Source organism: Carassius auratus, chromosome 44 (assembly GCF_003368295.1).
Source record: "Carassius auratus strain Wakin chromosome 44, ASM336829v1, whole genome shotgun sequence".
Classification (NCBI taxonomy): Eukaryota; Metazoa; Chordata; class Actinopteri; order Cypriniformes; family Cyprinidae; genus Carassius; species Carassius auratus.
Genome location: NC_039286.1, coordinates 5149379 through 5169432, shown reverse-complemented (window position 1 = coordinate 5169432; position 20054 = coordinate 5149379). Strand labels below are relative to the sequence as shown.

The window sequence follows — 20054 nt, the reverse complement described above, 5'->3', positions numbered from 1 at the left end:
CCGGTTAAATGTTGATTATTAAATATTAAAATTGCACTCCAATCGGGATTTTTGAGGCCGATCACAGAAAGCAGTATCTGCTGACTTGATCACTTATAACGATCTTTTAAAAGCCTTTTTTTTATCGTGTGGAATAGTGATGGTCCAATCAAGATTTTTAGACATTTATGCATAGTCCTGTCGCGATAGTCAATAAATCAATTAATCGCTCTATCATTTTTTTCATCCGCGATAATTACTTTTTTCAATTTTTATTTAAGAAATGTAAAATGTCACGATGCGGGGTTAGTCTGGAGCGCAGCCTGTGGACATCCCGCGGTAGAAACACCGTCTCCGATGGCACAAATGTCCCGGGAATAAAGAGATAACGTCTTGCTAGAGTGGCCAGCTTTGGGACACGCCTTTCATTTGCTTGTGGATGTTTGTGTCGCAAGTTATACAGCATTGTTCTTGCACTACTGTTTTATTTTAATACTGTGTCACATATTTTGCAAGTAACTTCATTGCCCTTTCTCTCGAAATGGGCCTACCTTTCACTCGGTTCATTTGGCTTGCTCAGCTAAATGTCTGTAGGCGTGTGGTTGCATGTGTTAACGCACCCAGTGAGTTCACAGTCACACACATATACACACACACGGGCGCGCGCACGTTCTCCTTTCCAAAGTGCTCGGGCAGTTGCGTTCTTGAGACGTCTGTCGTTGCTAATCTTCCATCAGCTGCAATCTCCGTCTCAACAAGGGAATTTCAGCAATGGATTTCCACCACCGAAAAACCCTTGCAGTAGGGGTACCCACTCTGATACAAGATTTATTTTTGAAGAAAATTAAAAAAAAACTCTGCAGTGTTTCAAAGGTTCTGAAAATGTTTAACATCTGTATTTATTTTATTGTTTTACAATTGTTTTGTTTTCTTTAGGCACCCTGCAATAACTTTTTTTTCATTGATATTAAGCAGATGTCCTTTTTGGACAGCTTTCCTAAAAATATATCCTATTCCTAAAATAAGGAATGTCCCAATATATCGCCTTGCTTACAGTATTGCAGTGTATTGCAAAATATCGCAACCCCTGTATCATGATACGTATTGTATCGCCAGATTATTGCAGATACACACCCCTAGGTGTCCTCTTTTGGAAGGTGAAACAAAGTAGTTTGGCTTTTGCAACGAAACACACAGCGGCTCCACGACCAGACCAATCAGTGTATGACATCAAAGTACCACAAGAGCGATTCAAAAGCTTGAAGAGTCATCTGCTCTCCAATCGCTCTCACCGTACTTGTATATGATGTCATATGTTTATTCGTCTGTGTAGCACTGACACATATCAAACAAGCCTAACACTGAATAAAATGTATGCCTTCTTTCTTTGCTTATACATTTGGGCAGTAGATATGTGGGGGCCTGTTTGAATGAGGTGTTTTAGGAAGGCGTGTCAGAGCATTTACTTTTACAAAGAATATTCTTTGGGTTTGAGACTTTAGTCTTTGTGACTTTATGGATCTTCTGAATGCACCAAGAGCTTGTAACACTCCAAAGACAAAGGAATACATGAAAACTCATTATATGACCCCTTTAATATTAAAGTCTGGGTTTAAGACAAATTTACAACCAAATATGTACATAGTGTACACGTGATTGAAAACTATGTGAAGGCATAGTAAAAACTTTCCAAGAAGAAAAAAGTTTTTAAGGGCTGTACAAACTAAGAACAATAACTATAATGATATAGATAGATATAGTTTTAAAAAAATGCTTTAAAATCACACTATTCTGATAGCGACACATAGGAATGATATCGTTGGAATCACTCACAACTATTTTTTTTCTAGCTAACAAATGAAAAAAACATTGACAGCCAATCAGAATTCTTCCTGTTTTAAAGAGATCAAACATTTAAAGTGACAGATGACATAGCTGCAGCTTCTGCTTATAATAAACAGAACATTATAGTGCATTGGTGTGTATGCTAATATAGCTATAAATGAAATAAACTGCTGTAATTTGTGACATTCCTCATGAATTATTCAATGTTAGCATTAATTTTAACACTTCTTTATGGTTTGCCCATCCTCACTAATATTAGACAAAGTTCATGCCATTGTAAGCGGACCATTAAACTGATTGTTTTATGATGAAGTTAAACTTTTCCTTATTCTTTTCCCAGCGGATGCGCCACACAGGCTTAATCTCTTCTATCTGGCGAATGATGTCATTCAGAACTGTAAAAGGAAAAATGCCATAGTCTACCGCACCACATTCACAGATGTGCTGCCAGAAGCTATTAAGCTCATCAGGTGAGTCTGCTTTCATCAACATGAACTTTAACCAGATTGTTCTCAAGAGCAAAAAATACATTTTCTGCCTATAGACCACAACAGTGACCACCCACTTTCTCAGGTCTTGGTTCTGGAAGTAATTTCTACATTTTATACAGTTCCAAAATAAGGAGCCATGACCCAAACCATTGGATCACCACATTGTTTTGAAGCAAAATATATAAATGTTTTGACTTTTATCTTGTCATTCATATAAAATACTAAATAAAATATTCCATGTATTTTTATATTTTTATGAAAAATATATATTTTTGGGGCATTTTGTATTTTGACAATTTAGTTTAACGATTTAATAATTGACATACAGATAAAATAACAATCTCAGTCAAAGACAATTCTGAATGACTAGTTTTTGATTGAATTATACATTAGAAGCCTATGCATTGCAGCCACACATTTATATTTATATATATATATATATATAAAGCCATCAATTACTAAATGAAGCTGTGACAAAGTGCTTCTAACAAAGCATGCATTAATGTGGCCTTATATGCAAATTATTTTAAAAAATGTGTTGTGATGTTGCATTGTGTGAATTGCTTTATATAATGAAGCTTTGTAAATGTGATTTCTTGTAGTGCCACAAAGGATTCTAAGGTGAACAAGGCAGTGGTGAGGATACTGTCCATTTGGGAAGAGAGAAATGTCTATTCAGAGGAGTTCATCAGTCAGCTTAGGAACAATTTGGTTCGGAAAGAAGAACCAGTGAAAGGTCTGAATCAGTAATTGATAATTTATCAACTAAATGTTGCTCCAGGTCGTATTTTATATGCTTGTCAGTATTTATTTATTTTTATGTTTAACATCGAAAGTTTTAATATACAATGTTTGAAGACTTGTACATATTTGTTTTAATTATTACAATTATTAGTGATGATTATTCATTTTTAATATTGTTCAATTTTATTTTCAGCTCCAGTTAGCTCCAAATCTGCCCTGAAATCCAAGATTGTTGCTGAGTTTGTGGTAAATAGTCAAAATTCACAATTGGATTTGAGTGACTCTTTGGAACCCCTTGGGTTGGGGTGACTATACCTTTCATTTAAACAACTTCTTAACTACTTGTTTGTATTTTTACCTGTCAGCCCACTGCGTTTATCGAGCATCTGTCCAAGTACAGGACGTCCATGGATGAAATTGAGCTCAAAGAGAAACAGTTAGCAGCAATGAGAGTGGATGTGTGCAGCACAGAGGCTCTAAAGAAACTGAAAGGTCGGTAAATAGTGGCCTTTTAAGATTCTAAATGGATATGCATTAATTAATGCATCAGTATTTTTCTAATTTTTATGTGTTTGTTCTTTCTACATTTCATATTTTAGACAAGGCAGGAGGTAAAAGGTTTTCTAAAGACTTTGAAGACGGGAGTACAAAGCTTCAGGAGTTTGTTTCCTTTCTGGATGGAGAGGTCAAAAAAGGCCCCCCATTAATGGAAGCTCTGGAGAATGCAGACATATTCTATGAGATGCAATATAAAGAGGTCAAGATTGTGGCTAAAGTGAGTATTGCAGATTAATGTGATGATATTTTTGGGCGCAATTTGAAATGATATTATAAATAAAATTAGCTACCGGTACACTCCTGTACAAAATATTTTACACTATAATTTGCAGTGTTTGTTGGAAAAAATATTACTAAATGTATTCATTTTCCACACCGGGAGACTAGAATGAATGTAAAGAACCATCAAGTCATTTCAAATGAAATGGATGAGTAGGAAATAAGTAAAATGTTGTTTTCTTTATATTTCCAAAAAGCACTTTATGAAATGGAATTATTTCCATTTGCTTCAACAAAAGCTCTTAATCTCTCCTCACTTCCAGCGTCCTCAAGCCTTCCAGCAGACCCATTATTTCAATGCACATATAAAAACTATCTTTATGATTGAAAGCAGCAAATAGCCCTTTCAGAAGTAATGACTAAATGGTTATTTCTTGCTTTTAGTGGTTTCAGGTGCATTGTGCTGAAATTAAATTTTTGCCATATTTGGCCATTTAAAAAAACACAGCTGTATAAGTTTATAATTAACCTTTTTTTATTTTTACAATGGTTTAAATTACCAAATTTCTGGGATTATTACATTTTAGATCATTGGTTTTGCGTAGTTTAATTGTTTTAATTTTTATAAGATTTTAGATGGTGTCTGGGTGATGAGCAGTGTATGTAAAATTTGTATTAGAAAATTTGTTTTTCATCTGTGTGTGTGTGTGTGTATATATATATATATATATATATATATATATATATATATATATATATATATATATATATATATATATATATATATATATATTAGGGGTCTAACGATACGCGTATTCGTATTGAACCGTTCGGTAAGAGGCTTTCAGTTCGGTACTCGGTACGCATTATGTACCGAACGGTTCGTTGGACTAATTAATTATATTTGGAAAGAAAAAGTGAAATATAATGATATGCGTTCAACAAGGTAGCCCAATAACCCAAACGACGTAACAGGCAACGCCCCTGACACCCCCGAAGAAGAAAAAAATACCAACTTATATGTTTGTGTTAGGCAACTAAGTCAGGCGCTCGCTCACTCAGCGCAGCTCATGCACGGTACGCGGTGGCCAATGCGTTTAACAGACCAAAAATAGAAGATCCTCCAGTAACCAACAGGTCTGGTAAGCCATGGTGATGGCAAGAGAGTGGTGGATAAAAAAACAACGGTATGTCGCATCTACATGACAATAGGGAACACCAGCGGAAAAAATGTCTGCTTTTACATTTCCAACGGATTCAAACAGGGCAAGAGACATCACCGCGGCGATTGGTAGGCTTCATTTACGTTATAGCCGCGGATATGAGACCTTACTATTTACCATTCATTCTATCATCACCATTATAGTTTACAGGGAATCCAAAGTGCACCCAAACACCAGACCTGTTGGTTACTGGAGGATCTTCTATTTCTGGTCTGTTAAACGCATTGGCCATTTTGCAACGAGCCTTCAGCGCGTACTGAGTGAGCGAGCGCCTATAGTGGAAAACACAGGTTTTAAGAACATGCTTAATGTAAATACCCGTTACAATATTCCTTCACGAGCCCATTTCAGCCAGACCGTAATTCCTGCTTTGTTCCAAAAAACATAAGCCCTATAGAGAACCAATTGAGTAAAAACACACTCAATATAAAGAGTTATAGAGTTCCATATTAAAAGTTCCATCTTTGTATTTGTTCATAACTACTACAACGATATAACATTTTGATTTTTTTTTTATAAGGAGCTGTTTTTGTTTTATACAGTATGCTGCTAAGAAAACACCATATAAGATGGGTAAAGAATAGTTCCATCATTGTTCAATGTAAAAAAAACAAAAAAAACATACTTTGTTAGTTTTAATAAATAAAACATTTTTTAAAAATCAAGGAAATTTATCTGCCAATTTTTTCATTTTGCTGTATCTAAAACGTACCGAACCGTGACACCAGTGTATCGTATCGAAACGGTCCGTGAATTTTGTGAACCGTTACACCCCTAATATATATATATAACATTAAAGACAAAATTGCTTTGTCAGCTGTGGAGTCACAAGATCCTGACTGAATAAAGAATATCACATCTTATTATTGGGTGTTTCTGCACATTCATGTTTTACCAAATAAAAATGGACAAGTAGTGGGACAGTTGAACTTAAAGCAAATGTATAAGTTTAAAAGCTAATACTTAGTTGCATATCCCTTGCATACAGTCACAGAGAGCAGTAATTCAGCCACCCATAGACATCACCGGACTCTTTGTTTCATCCATTGACATGCTTTTCCCAGCCTTTAATACATCTAATTTCCACTTTTGCTTGGTTTGGGGGGGTTTCTGCCTTTAGTCTCCTCTTTAGCTGGTGAAATTCATGTTCAATAGGTTTTAAATCTGGACATTGACTTTGGCAATCTAAGACCTTCCATTTCTTTGCCCTGATAAACTCCTTGACTGAGCTTGCAGGGTGTTTTGGGTCTTTGTCCTGTTGTAATATGAATCACTTTCTGATGAGTCTGTTATCACCATCATTCTTTACGTCATCAATAAAGTTGAGAGAGCCTGTTCCAGAGGCAGCCACGCATGCCCATGCCATGACAGCACCTCCACCAAGCTTTAGAGTTGATGTTGTATGCTGATCAGAGGTTTGCATCTTGCTGTGTAACACCTGTAATTCTGCCGTGGAAGTCTCCTGCGGGCAGTAGATTGTCAGACCATCACTCCAACTTTTTTGGAGGTTTCTGGTGATTTTACAGACACATATTTTAGGATTTTCACAGCTTTTATGATTTTTCTGTCATCAGTGGCCAGGTTGTTGTTGGATGCTTTAGTCACCGGTGGTTTCTTTCTTTTTCAGGACATTCCAAACTCTTGATTTCTCCATGCCCATTGTTTTTGACATAGCTCTAATTGAGTTCCTCTTTTCTTTAAGCATCCAAATGTTTGCATGTCTCTTAAAGTCAGCTCCCTTTCATCTTCATCCTGGTTCATGTGTTTCATCATCAAATGCAAGACTCCACATGCAGAAGCAATAGCTAACTGCTTTTAATATCTGAAGAATTAATGCAATAGGACACAGCTGAACGCTTGGAAAGGCCTGTGAGTCAACTGTTCCAATACTTATGCTCACATCAAACAGGAGATTAAACTCTAAAAGTGTGGTCCTTTTTATTTGGTTAAACATGAATGTGTTGAAACACCCAAAAATTAAATGTGACATTCTGTAGTTTTGTCGTATTCATCTTTTAATCATATCTGCAGATGTCTTGACTCCACAGCAGACAAAGCAATTTTGTCTTCACTGTTCCAATGCTTATATTCGTGATATCATTAAGTGCAATATTCACAGTATTGGATTAAACAAAACACTATGAAATATACAAATATTGTAATTTCTCTTTTGTGTGTCACATAAAAAAATACAGTAAAAGCAGCAATCTTTTGAAATATTATTAGTATATTTTAAAATGTATTCCTGTGGTGGCAAAGCTGAATTTTCAGTGTCATATGATCCTTCAGAAATCATTCTGATATGCTTATTTTTATGTTTCTTATTTAATATATTATTTTTGTGCCCAAGAAACATTTCTTACTATCATCAATATTAAAAATGGCTTAATATGTTTTTGTGTGAGATGTTTTATAAAGAATTTGTTGATGAGCCGATATTAATGTGAAATAGAAATCTTTTGTAAAATGTCTCTACTATCACTTTTGATGCATTTAATGCATCTTTTCTAAACGCAAGTAATAATTTCTCTAAATTTTAAAATCTTACTGACCCTAAACTTCTGAAAAGTAATTTAAGTTCATACCGCTCAACCCCCAAAACAAAACCTTTGTTAATGTGCCAGTTTTGTGAAAATACAATTTGATAGATGTAGTTATTGGAACTAATAGTGAAACATTTCTCCAAATCATTGTTCTTCAGGCTTACGAGACATTTGCAAACCGGGTGTCACACCTTAAGCGCAAGCTCGATTCACTGAAGTCTAGATTGCCTGATCCAGATGACTCCCCCACACCATCCCCCATCCCCTCCCCCATTGAAGATGCTCCTTCGCCCACTGGTTCAGAGTCGCCCTTCCAAGCTCTGGAAAGGATTGGTACCCCAGACCCAGAGCTGGATGGTCAGGCGATGGAGGAGGACTTGATTGCTTTGGCTGATGCTCCCAGCCCTCTCTCATCTGTCGGGGGCTCCTCCCCACCAAGTGCTCCTTTGGGAGACAAAGACAATCGTGATGTAGAAGACATGGACCTCTCGGATGTAGAGGAGACAGAAACGCCTACCATCATAGGTACCATATGACCTTAAAGTTTTTGATATTTAGTATGTTTCGCATTCAAAAGGAACTTGATAGTTTTTTATTTTATTCATTTTGTATCCTCTTTACAGTTGAGGAACGTGTGGCCTCGGCTGTTGCGTCCAAACAGTCTTCTGTCACTCCAAAAGTCACAGAATCCTTGCCAACAACTGAATGTACTCAAACAAAGCAGATCGACACCCCAGCAGTGACCGTTCCCTCAGCAGTAACAACAACTACAACAACAACCACCACCACACCAACTACACCGTCACTGCCAGTGAACCTTGCTGGTGTTGATCTAGGCAAGATCAGCTCCATTCTCAGCACAATCACAAATGTTATGAAGAGCTCAGGTGAGATACTGAAATTTGATTTGTACAGCATGCTACACACAGCTCAAAATATCTTATTGAATGTGCATACGTCAAAGCCTTGTCCTAGCAGTAAACTGTGTTGCTCGTTCGAGAGATGCATGTTTAAATGTGACCTGTGTTGTGTCTTCTCCCATTCCCCTAATAATTTTCTTGTCTCCTCTCCATTATTTGTCAATATAAAGTAGAAAAAAATTCTGAAAAGTAAAGTAATTTTGGAATTTGGATTTGGAGAACTGCTTGATAGTAAGAAATGAAATCTACATTTGTATGTAACATCATGCATTCAAACATTGCTTTTACCTTTGCAGCTGTAGGAGTTAGTCCTGTATCTCGGCCATCCCCAAGTGTACCTTCTACTCCAAGCTCAACTCAAAAGACTCCCACTACTGCCCCTCCGGCTAACCCACTGGCCAGCATCCTTTCTAGGGTGGACATCAACCCCAACACTTTGCTCAGTGCTCTGTCTAAAACACAAACCCATGGGGGTTTTCAGGGTGAGAAAACGAAAAGCTAAATTATTTGAGAAACCAGAGAGTTGGGAAATGAAATTTGTGAACACAGTAGTTCAAACATAGTATGTTCAATTTGTTTTAAGTCAACATGAAATCAAAATTAACCCTATTTTTATTTTAATACATTTGCGGTCTCACTGTGTGTGATTTCTTCAGTGTGTTACACAAAAGAAAATGTTTGATGTAATCTTTCATCAAAAATGTAATGACTTGCTCCACCTTTGAAACAACATCTTTCTCAGACGATGTCACCTAGGCCATTAATAATCAAAATCTAAAGCCGAAAAGCTTAATACCATTAAGATGACAAGTCAAGTCAAGTCCCCTTTATTTATATAGCCCTTTAAACAAAATACATTGCAGCAAAGCAACTGAACAACATTTATTAGGAAAACAGTGTGTCAATAATGCAAAAAGACTAAATTATGTTTGAAGCGTTTGATTAAGGTAATGTGGCTTTTCTAAAATCTCAAAAGTTGGCTCCAGACAAGTAGTGATTTATGAGCATAGTAGTACTTCACAATCGAATGTGAACTCTGATTCAGGTGTGGTTTCATTCTGGCACTCTTGCCCATGATTCCTGATGGATGCAATCCAACCCTACTTGTTAAATGTTTGAAAATTCATCAAATTACTTAAGTTAAATGAGTTGACAATGTTATTTCATGTTGACCTAAAACTCTAGTGAAACTATGCCTAATTGTGGAAGCAACAGTAGATGTTTTTTAAAAAGACTTGGGGCCAGATTTACTAAACAGGTCAATTTACTATGCAATCCCCATAAAAGTGTCAATGCAGTTTACCAAGAGCAGTGTAAATTAGTGTAGGGTTGCAAACAAGAAGAGATGATGATAATCAAGTTCAGGTAATCTAAAATCAGCACAGGGGCAAAATTGGTTAAGGCATGCTTTTTGGCGGTTAAATAGTGGCACAAATACCAGTAATTTAAATACAAATCTTGGTAAATCACATTGTTCAATTAGGGTTAGGTAAAATAACCTATAGTAAATTCTTGCAGTAGTTTTTTAATGTCAAAAAAGGGTAGTTGTTAGTAGTCTGGCTCTTAGTATGAGTTCTTTAGAAAATGTTTTGTTTTTAACTCAATCTGCTGACCCTTGCGTCCCTACCCCTATCTTTCTTTTAATTTTTTTCCCCACCAGGTCTGTCCTCTTTGCTAAACAACCCGACTGCAAAGACCACCACATCTTCGAATTCTGAAAAGCAATCCCTGACATCGCCTCTTACAGCAGAGACTCAAGCATCTCCTAAAGTCTTACTTGCTCCTTCTAGTCTCCCACTGGCTAGGAATCCCTCTACTCAAGGATGTGTGGCTCCTACGCCTATGCAGTCCAATATGGATAATGAGAAAATAACTCCTAGCTCTTCTCTCAACTCTACCTTTGACTCCAAGTTGGATAACTTTCTCCAAGATAACCCAGGGCTGAAAGGCTTTAATTTGGGATTTCCATCTGTTCTGTTGTGGCCTAAAGGAACTGTTGATAGCCCTTCAGCAAGTGCAGAAAACCTTGGTGGAACCCCTGTAAGGGATGAAGCTGGTGCTACACCGACACAAGATGAAATTATGGATGCTCCTCCATCAGAGCTGTTCTCGTATCAGCAGGGGCAAACGGTGTCTATGACCACCACTTTAGATGCTAAATCAATGCGTCCACTTCCATCTTGGCAGGAACAAAATGCTCACACCGATCCTCAAGCTCACACAGACCTGCACCAGAAGATCGCACCAAAAAAAGACTATGTGCCCTCTCTTGCCGAGGCAGAAGCTAAGCGCATTCAACGCATTGAAGCAATGCGTTCCTCTTCTATGTCCAGCAACCAGCAACCTTTGAGAGATACCGAGAAATCTAGTGAAATGCTTCAAGAGCTGAGACAAAACTCCTTGACTCATGATGTGGGACCAAATTCTAAAATGGTGGAAGGTAGCTACGCATATCGAGATGATCAAGAGAAGCAAGTATTGGCCAGCTCTGACGCATATGGTGCAGAGCGTTATGTTGCCAAAGAACCAAGACAGGATATTGCAGCGCCTAACTTCTTCACCACACCTCTGCCACCCATCCCAAAGCTTCCTCCTCCACCACAAGATTTCATGCATACAGCATCTTCTTCAAGAGCAAGTGGTCCTCATGCCACTGAAGATTTGCAGGAACCTTTCAGGGAAGCAGAACGAGGTGGTGTTGATGGCTCCTATGTCCCAGCAAACTCTGATTATGAACACATGTCTCATGAGGTTTCAAACAAGGAGCCTTTCCATCCACATGGAGATGTGGTTTCTCACTCTGCTAATGCACCGCACCTTGTTACTAAAATCCCACCGAATGGTCCAGTGGACTACAACCACCAACATCCACCAAGAGTACCTCTGCAGCACCCTCCAAGTATACCCCATCACCACATTGGGTCTTCTCCTCCAGTACGGGGTTACCATGAATCTTCAAGTCCTCCTCGACCTTTGCCTGAAGATCCATACTTTGACCAATTCTACGAACAGCCACCACGTAGCCCCTCTCCCCCTCATTACGAAATGCACCTGATTTCGCCTCATGCACAAGAGTATTATCCTGAAGAATTACCACCTCACTACCCAGAACGCAGGGTTCCTCCTCACCTAGAGCACAGGCTTCCACCACCACGCCATATTCTTCCATCTCACCCTGGGCATTATCCAGCTCCAAGGCCCCTTCGCAGGCCACCACCGGTCCATCATGAGCTGCCCTTTCCAAGAGGCAAGCGACCTGGCCCACCTTTTGGTGGACCTCCCAGAGTCAGGGGCCCCTTTTATCCCCCTAAAAGACCTTTCTTGCCTCGACATTACTGAAGTGTGTCTTGTGATACTTAAGCTCAGGTGTTTAGTGCATGTCACAGTGAGCAAGTAAAGAAGTCCAAAGTGCTGTTGGGTTATCATCAAGACAAAGATTGCTGTGGATATTGACACAAAGGAGATGGTCCTGAACACCTTCACAAGATCACAATAGAAAAGTGCAGATTCATTCAAGTAACCAAGGGGTTTGAATCAGACCAACAAAAACTTTTGAGCAAGATCTGTTTCTCTGATCTTTTCCAACACCAAGACATGTAAAGTGTGAGCAGTTGTGCTGCAAGGTGAAGTCAAGAAGCACTGGAGCAGAGAAATGGAAAGAATATCTGGCAACGAATGCTGGGGGAATGAGATGGAATCTGAAGGCAAACAAAACAAGAGGTGGTTATTCAATTTCATTTCCATTTTCAATTTCATTTTTGTGTCTAGTTCTATAAAAACGTCAAATTGAAAGGTTAATACAAAATGTCCTTTTCCCTCAGAGAGAATGTGTGCGTACATATCTCGCACACATCTTTGGGAAACTGTTTTTTTGGATCATCATTTAACTAAGGTTGATATGTAATATTTTTTTTACTTCCAAATTGAAGTTCAACTGATGATCAAGCTATATTGTTATGCAAAGCTGGTAGTTTTGATCTTATTTTGTACATATAATTAAATGTACCTTAACAGGTAGTTAAGCTTCATGATCCTCTTTCACGGACAAACAGTGCAGTGTAGAGAAAAAGTAATCTTTACAATTTTGAGGTAAGGTGCTGAGGTGTACAGAGACGAGCCGTTTTTGCCAACAGTGGCAGAAGATACAGAAGAAACGAAGTTGTCGGGCAGAATCATCATGGCCTCCCTCAGTTCCATAAGGCTTTTACTGTACTGACATAAATAAAGATGTTTGGAAAAAACCCACTGTGGCGGAGTACAGTCTCAACCATGATGTCTATGAGTCTTTTCATCTCAGTTGCTTCAGTGACTGATTTCTTTGCTCTTCAGTTTCGCGAACACCTTTCATTCATCAATAAAATATGATAAACATTGTATGCAGAGATTTCATTGTAGCTAAATGGCTGCAACTCGTATCGACTATATATGACTGAGATTTGTCCTTCACTGTGTTCTGGAACCAAAATCAGAGGCTTTGTATTTTTTCCATTTCATGTAATTCTCAATTAGTGTTTGAATGGGTAAATGTAGGCCATTTCTATGATAAATTCTGTGTAACTGCAAACTGTACAAAGCATAGCTTGAGTTATCAGAATATAAGTGTAGACCGTTTATTAAAGGTAAATGTTCACCTCTTCACTCAGTGCGTTCTGTAATCAATCCTCCATTCCGTTCCTCTCACATATTGTAGTCTGGTATGAAATGAGTATTTACTTCAAAATTACCCATATTTATCTCACTTTAGGCTTTTTTGCACAATAGTTTGAAATAGCCAATTACTATGCAGAAATAGATAAAAATCTATTTTTTTGTCGGATCAAGTAAGGACTATCTAGAGATGATTCTGGTCACACTTCAGTTGTGTGGCAAATGTTGCACCACACTGTTGCATCTTTCTCTGAAATACAGCATAAAAGAAATAATTATGTTCCTCTGAATTAAATGTAGCATATGAGACAAGGAATTTACACAATAACTTGATTCTAAAATTAAGGCCCGGCATGGTTCCACTTAATTTAATGTCACTCATGCTAATTGGATTAGGCACAGATGGATGTTTATGTTCTCAACTCCTAAAATTGGAATAACGTAACAACATGAAGCTTTTTTTTTTCTTGAGTAACAACATTATAGAAGTGTAAAGTAAAAGGAGAACTTCTTTAGCCTTAAAATCAGTTGCAGGTGATGTTTGCTGGCTAATAGGCAGGATTTTAGCAATGAGCAAAGCGTTATATCAGAATAAATTCTGCTTCAGAGATTAAAAAATAATAATAAAAAGAGCGCAGAAGTAAAACATCGCAGGACTTTTTAAAACATGTTGAAACTCGCTTTTCTGGGTGGGTGCTTAAGTATATGCATATTTCATTCTTCAACTTTCATCAAACAGAAAAGGAAGCAAAGACTCAAATGAGATTTTTTGGCTAATTGTTTGTACAACATAAAGGAAATATAGCTAAATAACCTAAATTAGTGCTGCTGGAAACATTTAGTTGTACTTTATAGTGAAGTTAGAAATCATAATTTCTTATAATACTAAATTGCTTAAAATTATAGAAATAGCATTACATTTCTAAAGACCTGTTAAAGTTAAACCTTTCAGTAATTGGCTGAAATTTTCACATCTATCTACATTGCAAAATCAGCATATACTGTAAATAATTGTAACCTCTAGTTGACTAAATCTATTTTTGCTTCAAGTTGTAAATCAAATATTTACACATGGTCTTCAGCAGGGGGCGACAACATCAGGGGTCTTCAAACTCTCTTTTGTCCTCTCAGGTTCATCCTTCAGTAAGGCACCTGCTGTAGAGGTGTCAGCTTAGCTCCTCTCTGTCTGTCATTGCAGGGCTTTGAATTACAAACTTCCTCATAAAACATAACCTTAATTCTTAATTCATGAATTCGTTTCCAGCAATACAATAATTAGCCTACATATTCATGTGTAGAGATTTGGTGGGACTAGGAGTAATTAACAAACACCTATATCACGTTTTTGCAAATAAAAGTAATAATGAGGTTTAAATTAAAGTTTTTCTTAAATATAATTCAAGCCGTTATGTGCACAGAAATAGACGTGAAAGAATATAATTGTTAAAGTTGTGAACCATTGATAATTATAGAATATTCCTTACTGGTTTTAAATGTAATTTTATACAGTGTTGTTCACACAAATCCAGAAAGGCCAGAGCTCAGCATTCAATCACCATTCAAAACCATTAGCTGTCGCCTCTCAAACGAATATGCCAAGTTGTTTTGAATTTCTAGCATTTTATTTAAATGGAGAATTAACGCTGGAGCGGTCCAATATGTTACACAGTTAATCGTCGTGTCCTCAGATGTTTCAATAAGACCGATTATGATACCTACTCGGATTTATTTTCGTGGAAATAATAGTTATGAAATGTATAGCCTATGAAATATTTTCAGGAAAATAACATTTAAAAAAAAAAACATTACACTAGGTTATTATTATCTGTAATATGTAATCATAAGATTAAACGCCTAATCATTGCGATATTATAGCCTATATTGTAATTTAATTAATAAATAATATAATCATTGTAGAGTTATGTTTTGAATTGTAATAAATCTAAATATCATAAAGTAACTTTATTTTATTTGGCTGCTAAAGCTAAACTATTAAGAGTTTACAGTACCAAAGACGACGTTAAACTGTGATTCCGAGGTATACGGTGATGTTCTGAAGGTCATCAGCTCGCTCGTCTGTTTACTTTACGTTACATATCTTATTTTAATAGCAGTGAGGGCCACGCCCCCAGACGCGAAGAGCGCGCGCACTGTTCCAAACATTCCACATCAGTATGTGCCGCGTTATCCGCCCTCGGCATACACAGTTCATACACTAGAAATCACCTCTGTATCAAAACATTAAATAAACACTTTGCTTAAAGTTTCCCAGGTTTTTTATTCTTTGTTTGTATTTAACAAACATTTTAATATTATATTCTCTCTCTCTCTCTCTCTATATACTCTCATAGAAAAAAAAAAAAAATCAAGGGGCACCAAAAGATGCTAATAGTTAATTTAATATGTATTTTTTAAAGCACCATTTGGGTGAGTGTGTGGGTGTGTGTGTGTGTATATACTCTTCCCCCTTCTGTAACCTTAGCCTTTTAACCCATTCAACCTTTTGTTTTATTTTCTCCCTCTGTCCATCCTCAATTAATGCAGATCTTCTGGTGAGGACTTTGTCTGCCCAGCAACAGAGTCCTTGAGGGGACATCCAATGCCCTTGTATCCTGTCTGCTTGCAAATCAAGGTAAAGGATATGCAGTTGCACAAAGCACACTCCGAATGCACTAACTACTAAATATTTTTTATGCATTGGACATAATGTAACATTAGTCTTAAACTTAGATGGCAATGGAGGTTAAGTATTATGTGCACAACATGGTTAAAGCCTTTATTCTGCTAAAGTTTTTTCAGGCCTTCAGGACAAATGCAATGAACAATGCAAAGTTAGAGCTCTACCTCCCTCTACTGGTAAAAACTGATGTTAATGAACTGGTACTTTATTGCCATAGGGCAGACAATTATCATAAGCCTACATGGTCATACTCATCTAAAATTATATATATACAGTACAGACAAAAAGTTTGGATACACCTTCTCATTCAAAGAGTTTTCTTTATTTTCATGACTATGAAAATTGTAGATTCACACTGAAGGCATCAAAACTATGAATTAACACATGTGGAATTATATATGGAATTATATAGATAACAAAAAAGTGTGAAACAACTGAAAATATTTAATAAAGTAGCCACCTTTTGCTTTGATTACTGCTTTGCACACTCTTGGCATTCTCTTGATGAGCTTCAAGAGGTAGTCACCTGAAATGGTCTTCCAACAGTCTTGAAGGAGTTCCCCGAGAGATGCTTAGCACTTGTTGGCCCTTTTGCCTTCTGTCTGCGGTCCAGCTCACACCTAAACCATCTCGATTGGGTTCAGGTCCAGTGACTGTGGAGGCCAGGTCATCTGGCGCAGCACCCCGTCACTCTCCTTCTTGGTCAAATAGCTCTTGATGCCTTCAGTGTGACTCATAGTCATGAAAATAAAGATAACTCTTTGAATGAGAAGGTGTATCCAAACTTTTTTCTGTACTGTATATATATAATTTTAGATGAGTATGACCATGTAGGCTTAGCATAGTGTCTAACTCAGAACTCACAAATCGGGTTATTGGTCAAAAAGATTACACAACATAAAGGTCAGGGTATATCAGGTGACCTTCATGCCAGTCCACAAGTGAGTAGATGCAGCTGATACAATATCACGTTTCATACCTCACAAAGATTTGAATGCCTTGGGCTGCTTAATGTATATATATATATATATATATATATATATATATATATATATATATATATATATATATATATATATACATTAAAAAAGCTACTCACAAATGATAAAAACAGTTTGTTTATCATTCAGATTTCTTGGCTGTTGTTCAAAAATCTTGTTGGGCATCTGGAAGCTTTTATTTAATTGATTCTCCTGCATAATTGACACAGACTTTGACCACCGACAAGCTCTCAATGCTTACAAATTCTGAAATAACCAGCAGATGTCGTCGTTATTTCAGCTGTCTGGTATAACCAGTTGAGTCATCTGTGATTTAAGTGCGTGCTCTCGTGTACGTGATTGAGTCGTGCTTTGGCTCATAGTATAAGAATTATGTTTTTTGTTCTAAAGTGTGGTTATCAGAAAGATAACTTTTTAATATGGATTAGCGGGCAAGGGTAAAAACAGCATTGGGGGATTTAAGGGCTCGTGGCAGATGGTTGCCAATCCCAGTAAATGAACACAAGTACTCTAGTATTTAATTTAGTTTATTCTAAGAGCCAGACATCCTGATGTATAGGCTACTGACCATTAAACAATTACAGATGAACTTCACGTCCCTGCGGATGTAAAGCGAACACATGGTTTGTGATGTGATCTGTGTAAATGAATCTCCTAAAGGTTAATTTTATTTATTTATATTTTTGTCAGTAATAGAGAATGAATTAAAATGAATTCCATGCCAGATCGCGCACTAAGATTTGGGAATTGCTCGACCGCATAGCAAGCACATCACGTAATTTAGGCCATGTGGGCGTTAATTTGCGAGAAAACATGATTTGGCTCAGTGTAGTTTCAGCACCGTGGTCAGAGCTCGACGAGAACAAAAGGCGGATTAGCGTCCTTGATATCAGGCACCGTCGAAATGTTACATGCAAAGCTAAAAAACGAACACTGGAATAAAGCAGTAGCGAAGTTTAACCCAGTTCACTTGAGTGTACAGGTAGTTTATTGTAAGTAAAACGTGTTCGTTTGTTTGTGTTCACCAATAAAAAAAATATTTTGTCATATTTGGCTTGTCATGTAATGTAACTGTTCATGAAGGAACGTGTGAGATTATTATTAATATAATTATTACCATTATTCTTTATTAATAATTCTGAATATGATTATTCCATGCTCCTTTGTATTTTTTTCCAATTTTGTTCACTTCATTATATATATATATATATATATATATATATATATATATATATATATATATATATATATATATATATATATATGGAAAATTAATTGGTATTATTTTTGTCAAACTAGTTTCCCTCGTACAACTCATTCTCAAAACAAACGGAGGTGAATCATATTGTTATTGTAGCACTGTGTTCAATTTAGCTATGAGCTAAAATTAAAAAAATAAAAAATTAAATTTAAAAAAATTAAATTAATTGTAAAAACATATCAAATAAACTGTATCAGTATAAAGTTGCAATTGCAAGATTTTAAGTCACAAACTTGAGCTATGCATTATAAGAACTAAAATATTTGCAGATACAAAAAATTATATATTATAAAGGCGCGATTAGGAGAAATGCATGATTAGTGATTTTGACCTCCATAGTCACACACTGATTTGAAAGGGACAGCTGTTTTTATTTGACAGCGCCCAATGGTTTTGCGGCTACGCTGTGTGAGAGGAAAATATAAACGTTCCCTTAAAGCGAGTAAACGTCACGGTTTCCACACCCCGAGGGAGGACAGGAGATGGACAGGAGGGGGACACCGGCTTTCGACGTCAAAAGCTACGGGTTATACGGAGTGTCAACACCGTGAATATTGGCTACAGCATTACAGTGCATCTTCTTCACAGCCTCTGCTTTAAAACGTGAGTGTAATAGATTTTATTCGTATTTATACTTGTATTGATTCGTGCATGTATTCTAGTCAACAGGAGATATATGAGAGGGCAGAGAGAGACAAAAACCAAGACGACTCAAGGGTGACAGATGCACGGATTTAGTTAAATGTACAGGGGTTGGCATTCAAGCCACCCGCTCTCCATCAGCTCTCTTTATCTGTGCACGTCGAATATCACACCATATTCACAACCAGACAGAAAGACAGCAAATAAACAAACATCCCCTTGGGATTAACAAAAGAGAGAGAGAGAGGGAAGGATACGTGAGCAAATTTCGCCTCTGACAAACACCAGAGAGCTAGTAAAAAAATAAATAAATTAAACTTATTTTAGTCTCTTTTGATTTAAAGACGTGAAGTTGCATGTACAGCTGAATGTTTTTGTTCTCTATCATGTATGTGCGTATGTGCAGTTGGTGTCGTGACAAAGAGCCACATACGCCTGAACCTCCAGTGTGGATTAAACAAAGAAGCAATGGGGATATCTGTCGATATTTATATGCATTTCATTTTATTGCATTCGCTTTTAATATACTTGCTCTTGCCAGAGCTCGTAACACAAGTTTCTTTGTTTTACTATAGCATTTTAATCTCTTAAAATACCTCAGAGATTCACTGATCTCGTATTATATTCTGTATTTGGTGACACCTTATAATAGCATACATTATTAATATTTACATTATATAATGCATTCATTCAAACAGATCATTAATGTATACTCGAATAGCTCAAAATTGTAATAAAAAATATATAGCTACTATAGATCAGCATTGTATGATGTTGAAATGTCAAACAGAAAGCCAACATTGTATAGAAATCTCTGTTATCCTCCATATTATGTAGTTAATTCAGCTCAAACTTAAACTTAGTTTTGTGGATAATTTTCTTTGGTTTGCTATCTGTTTTTTTTTTTATAAATGTTATACTTGTAAAGAAATGTAAGATGTCCCATTGTGTGAAAATGTTCGCTGTTCAAATTGACCGTCATGGAAGAAGATATTGTAGTTCTGGCAAACTGAATGGCGATTGGAGGTCGTTCTTGAATTTATTTGCATATTGAATTTTGATTGGTCTAGATATCTTACATCTAATTAAGTATGCTTTCATATTGCAGAACAGAAAACATTTTGATTCTCGGTAACTAAAGTTTTTTTTTTTTTTTTTTTTTTACATTTAAGGACAAATATAGTAGGTTTTAGCTGATTTAAAAACGTTTCAGTTACCTCAAGTTACATATTAGGACTCACGAACAGAAACCAATCGTATTTTACATTGATAAAAAACTTAAATACTGTTGTCATGTGTCG

The 20054-nt window shown here is 36.6% G+C and overlaps 1 protein-coding gene across 5 annotated transcripts in view; it reads left to right on the top strand.

Annotated features, from left to right (window-relative positions):
* Positions 1-20054, top strand: part of LOC113062231 (CUGBP Elav-like family member 3) — a 50941-nt gene that overhangs the window by 10025 nt on the left and 20862 nt on the right. For 2 of the 5 annotated variants that reach the window (XM_026231940.1, XM_026231939.1), the window contains exons 1-3: positions 11863-12242; positions 15714-15801; positions 18493-18714. Coding sequence is in view for 3 of the 5 variants with exons in the window: in XM_026231936.1 (XP_026087721.1) it covers positions 2165-2294; positions 2918-3051; positions 3253-3305; positions 3425-3551; positions 3659-3834; positions 7761-8127; positions 8226-8489; positions 8819-9004; positions 10183-11861 (3116 nt within the window). In the remaining 2 variants the exon portion in view is untranslated. Of the gene's footprint in view, positions 1-2164; positions 2295-2917; positions 3052-3252; positions 3306-3424; positions 3552-3658; positions 3835-7760; positions 8128-8225; positions 8490-8818; positions 9005-10182; positions 12243-15713; positions 15954-18475; positions 18715-20054 lie in introns of those variants that run through there. The other 3 variants (XM_026231936.1, XM_026231937.1, XM_026231938.1) reach the window with 3 other exon arrangements.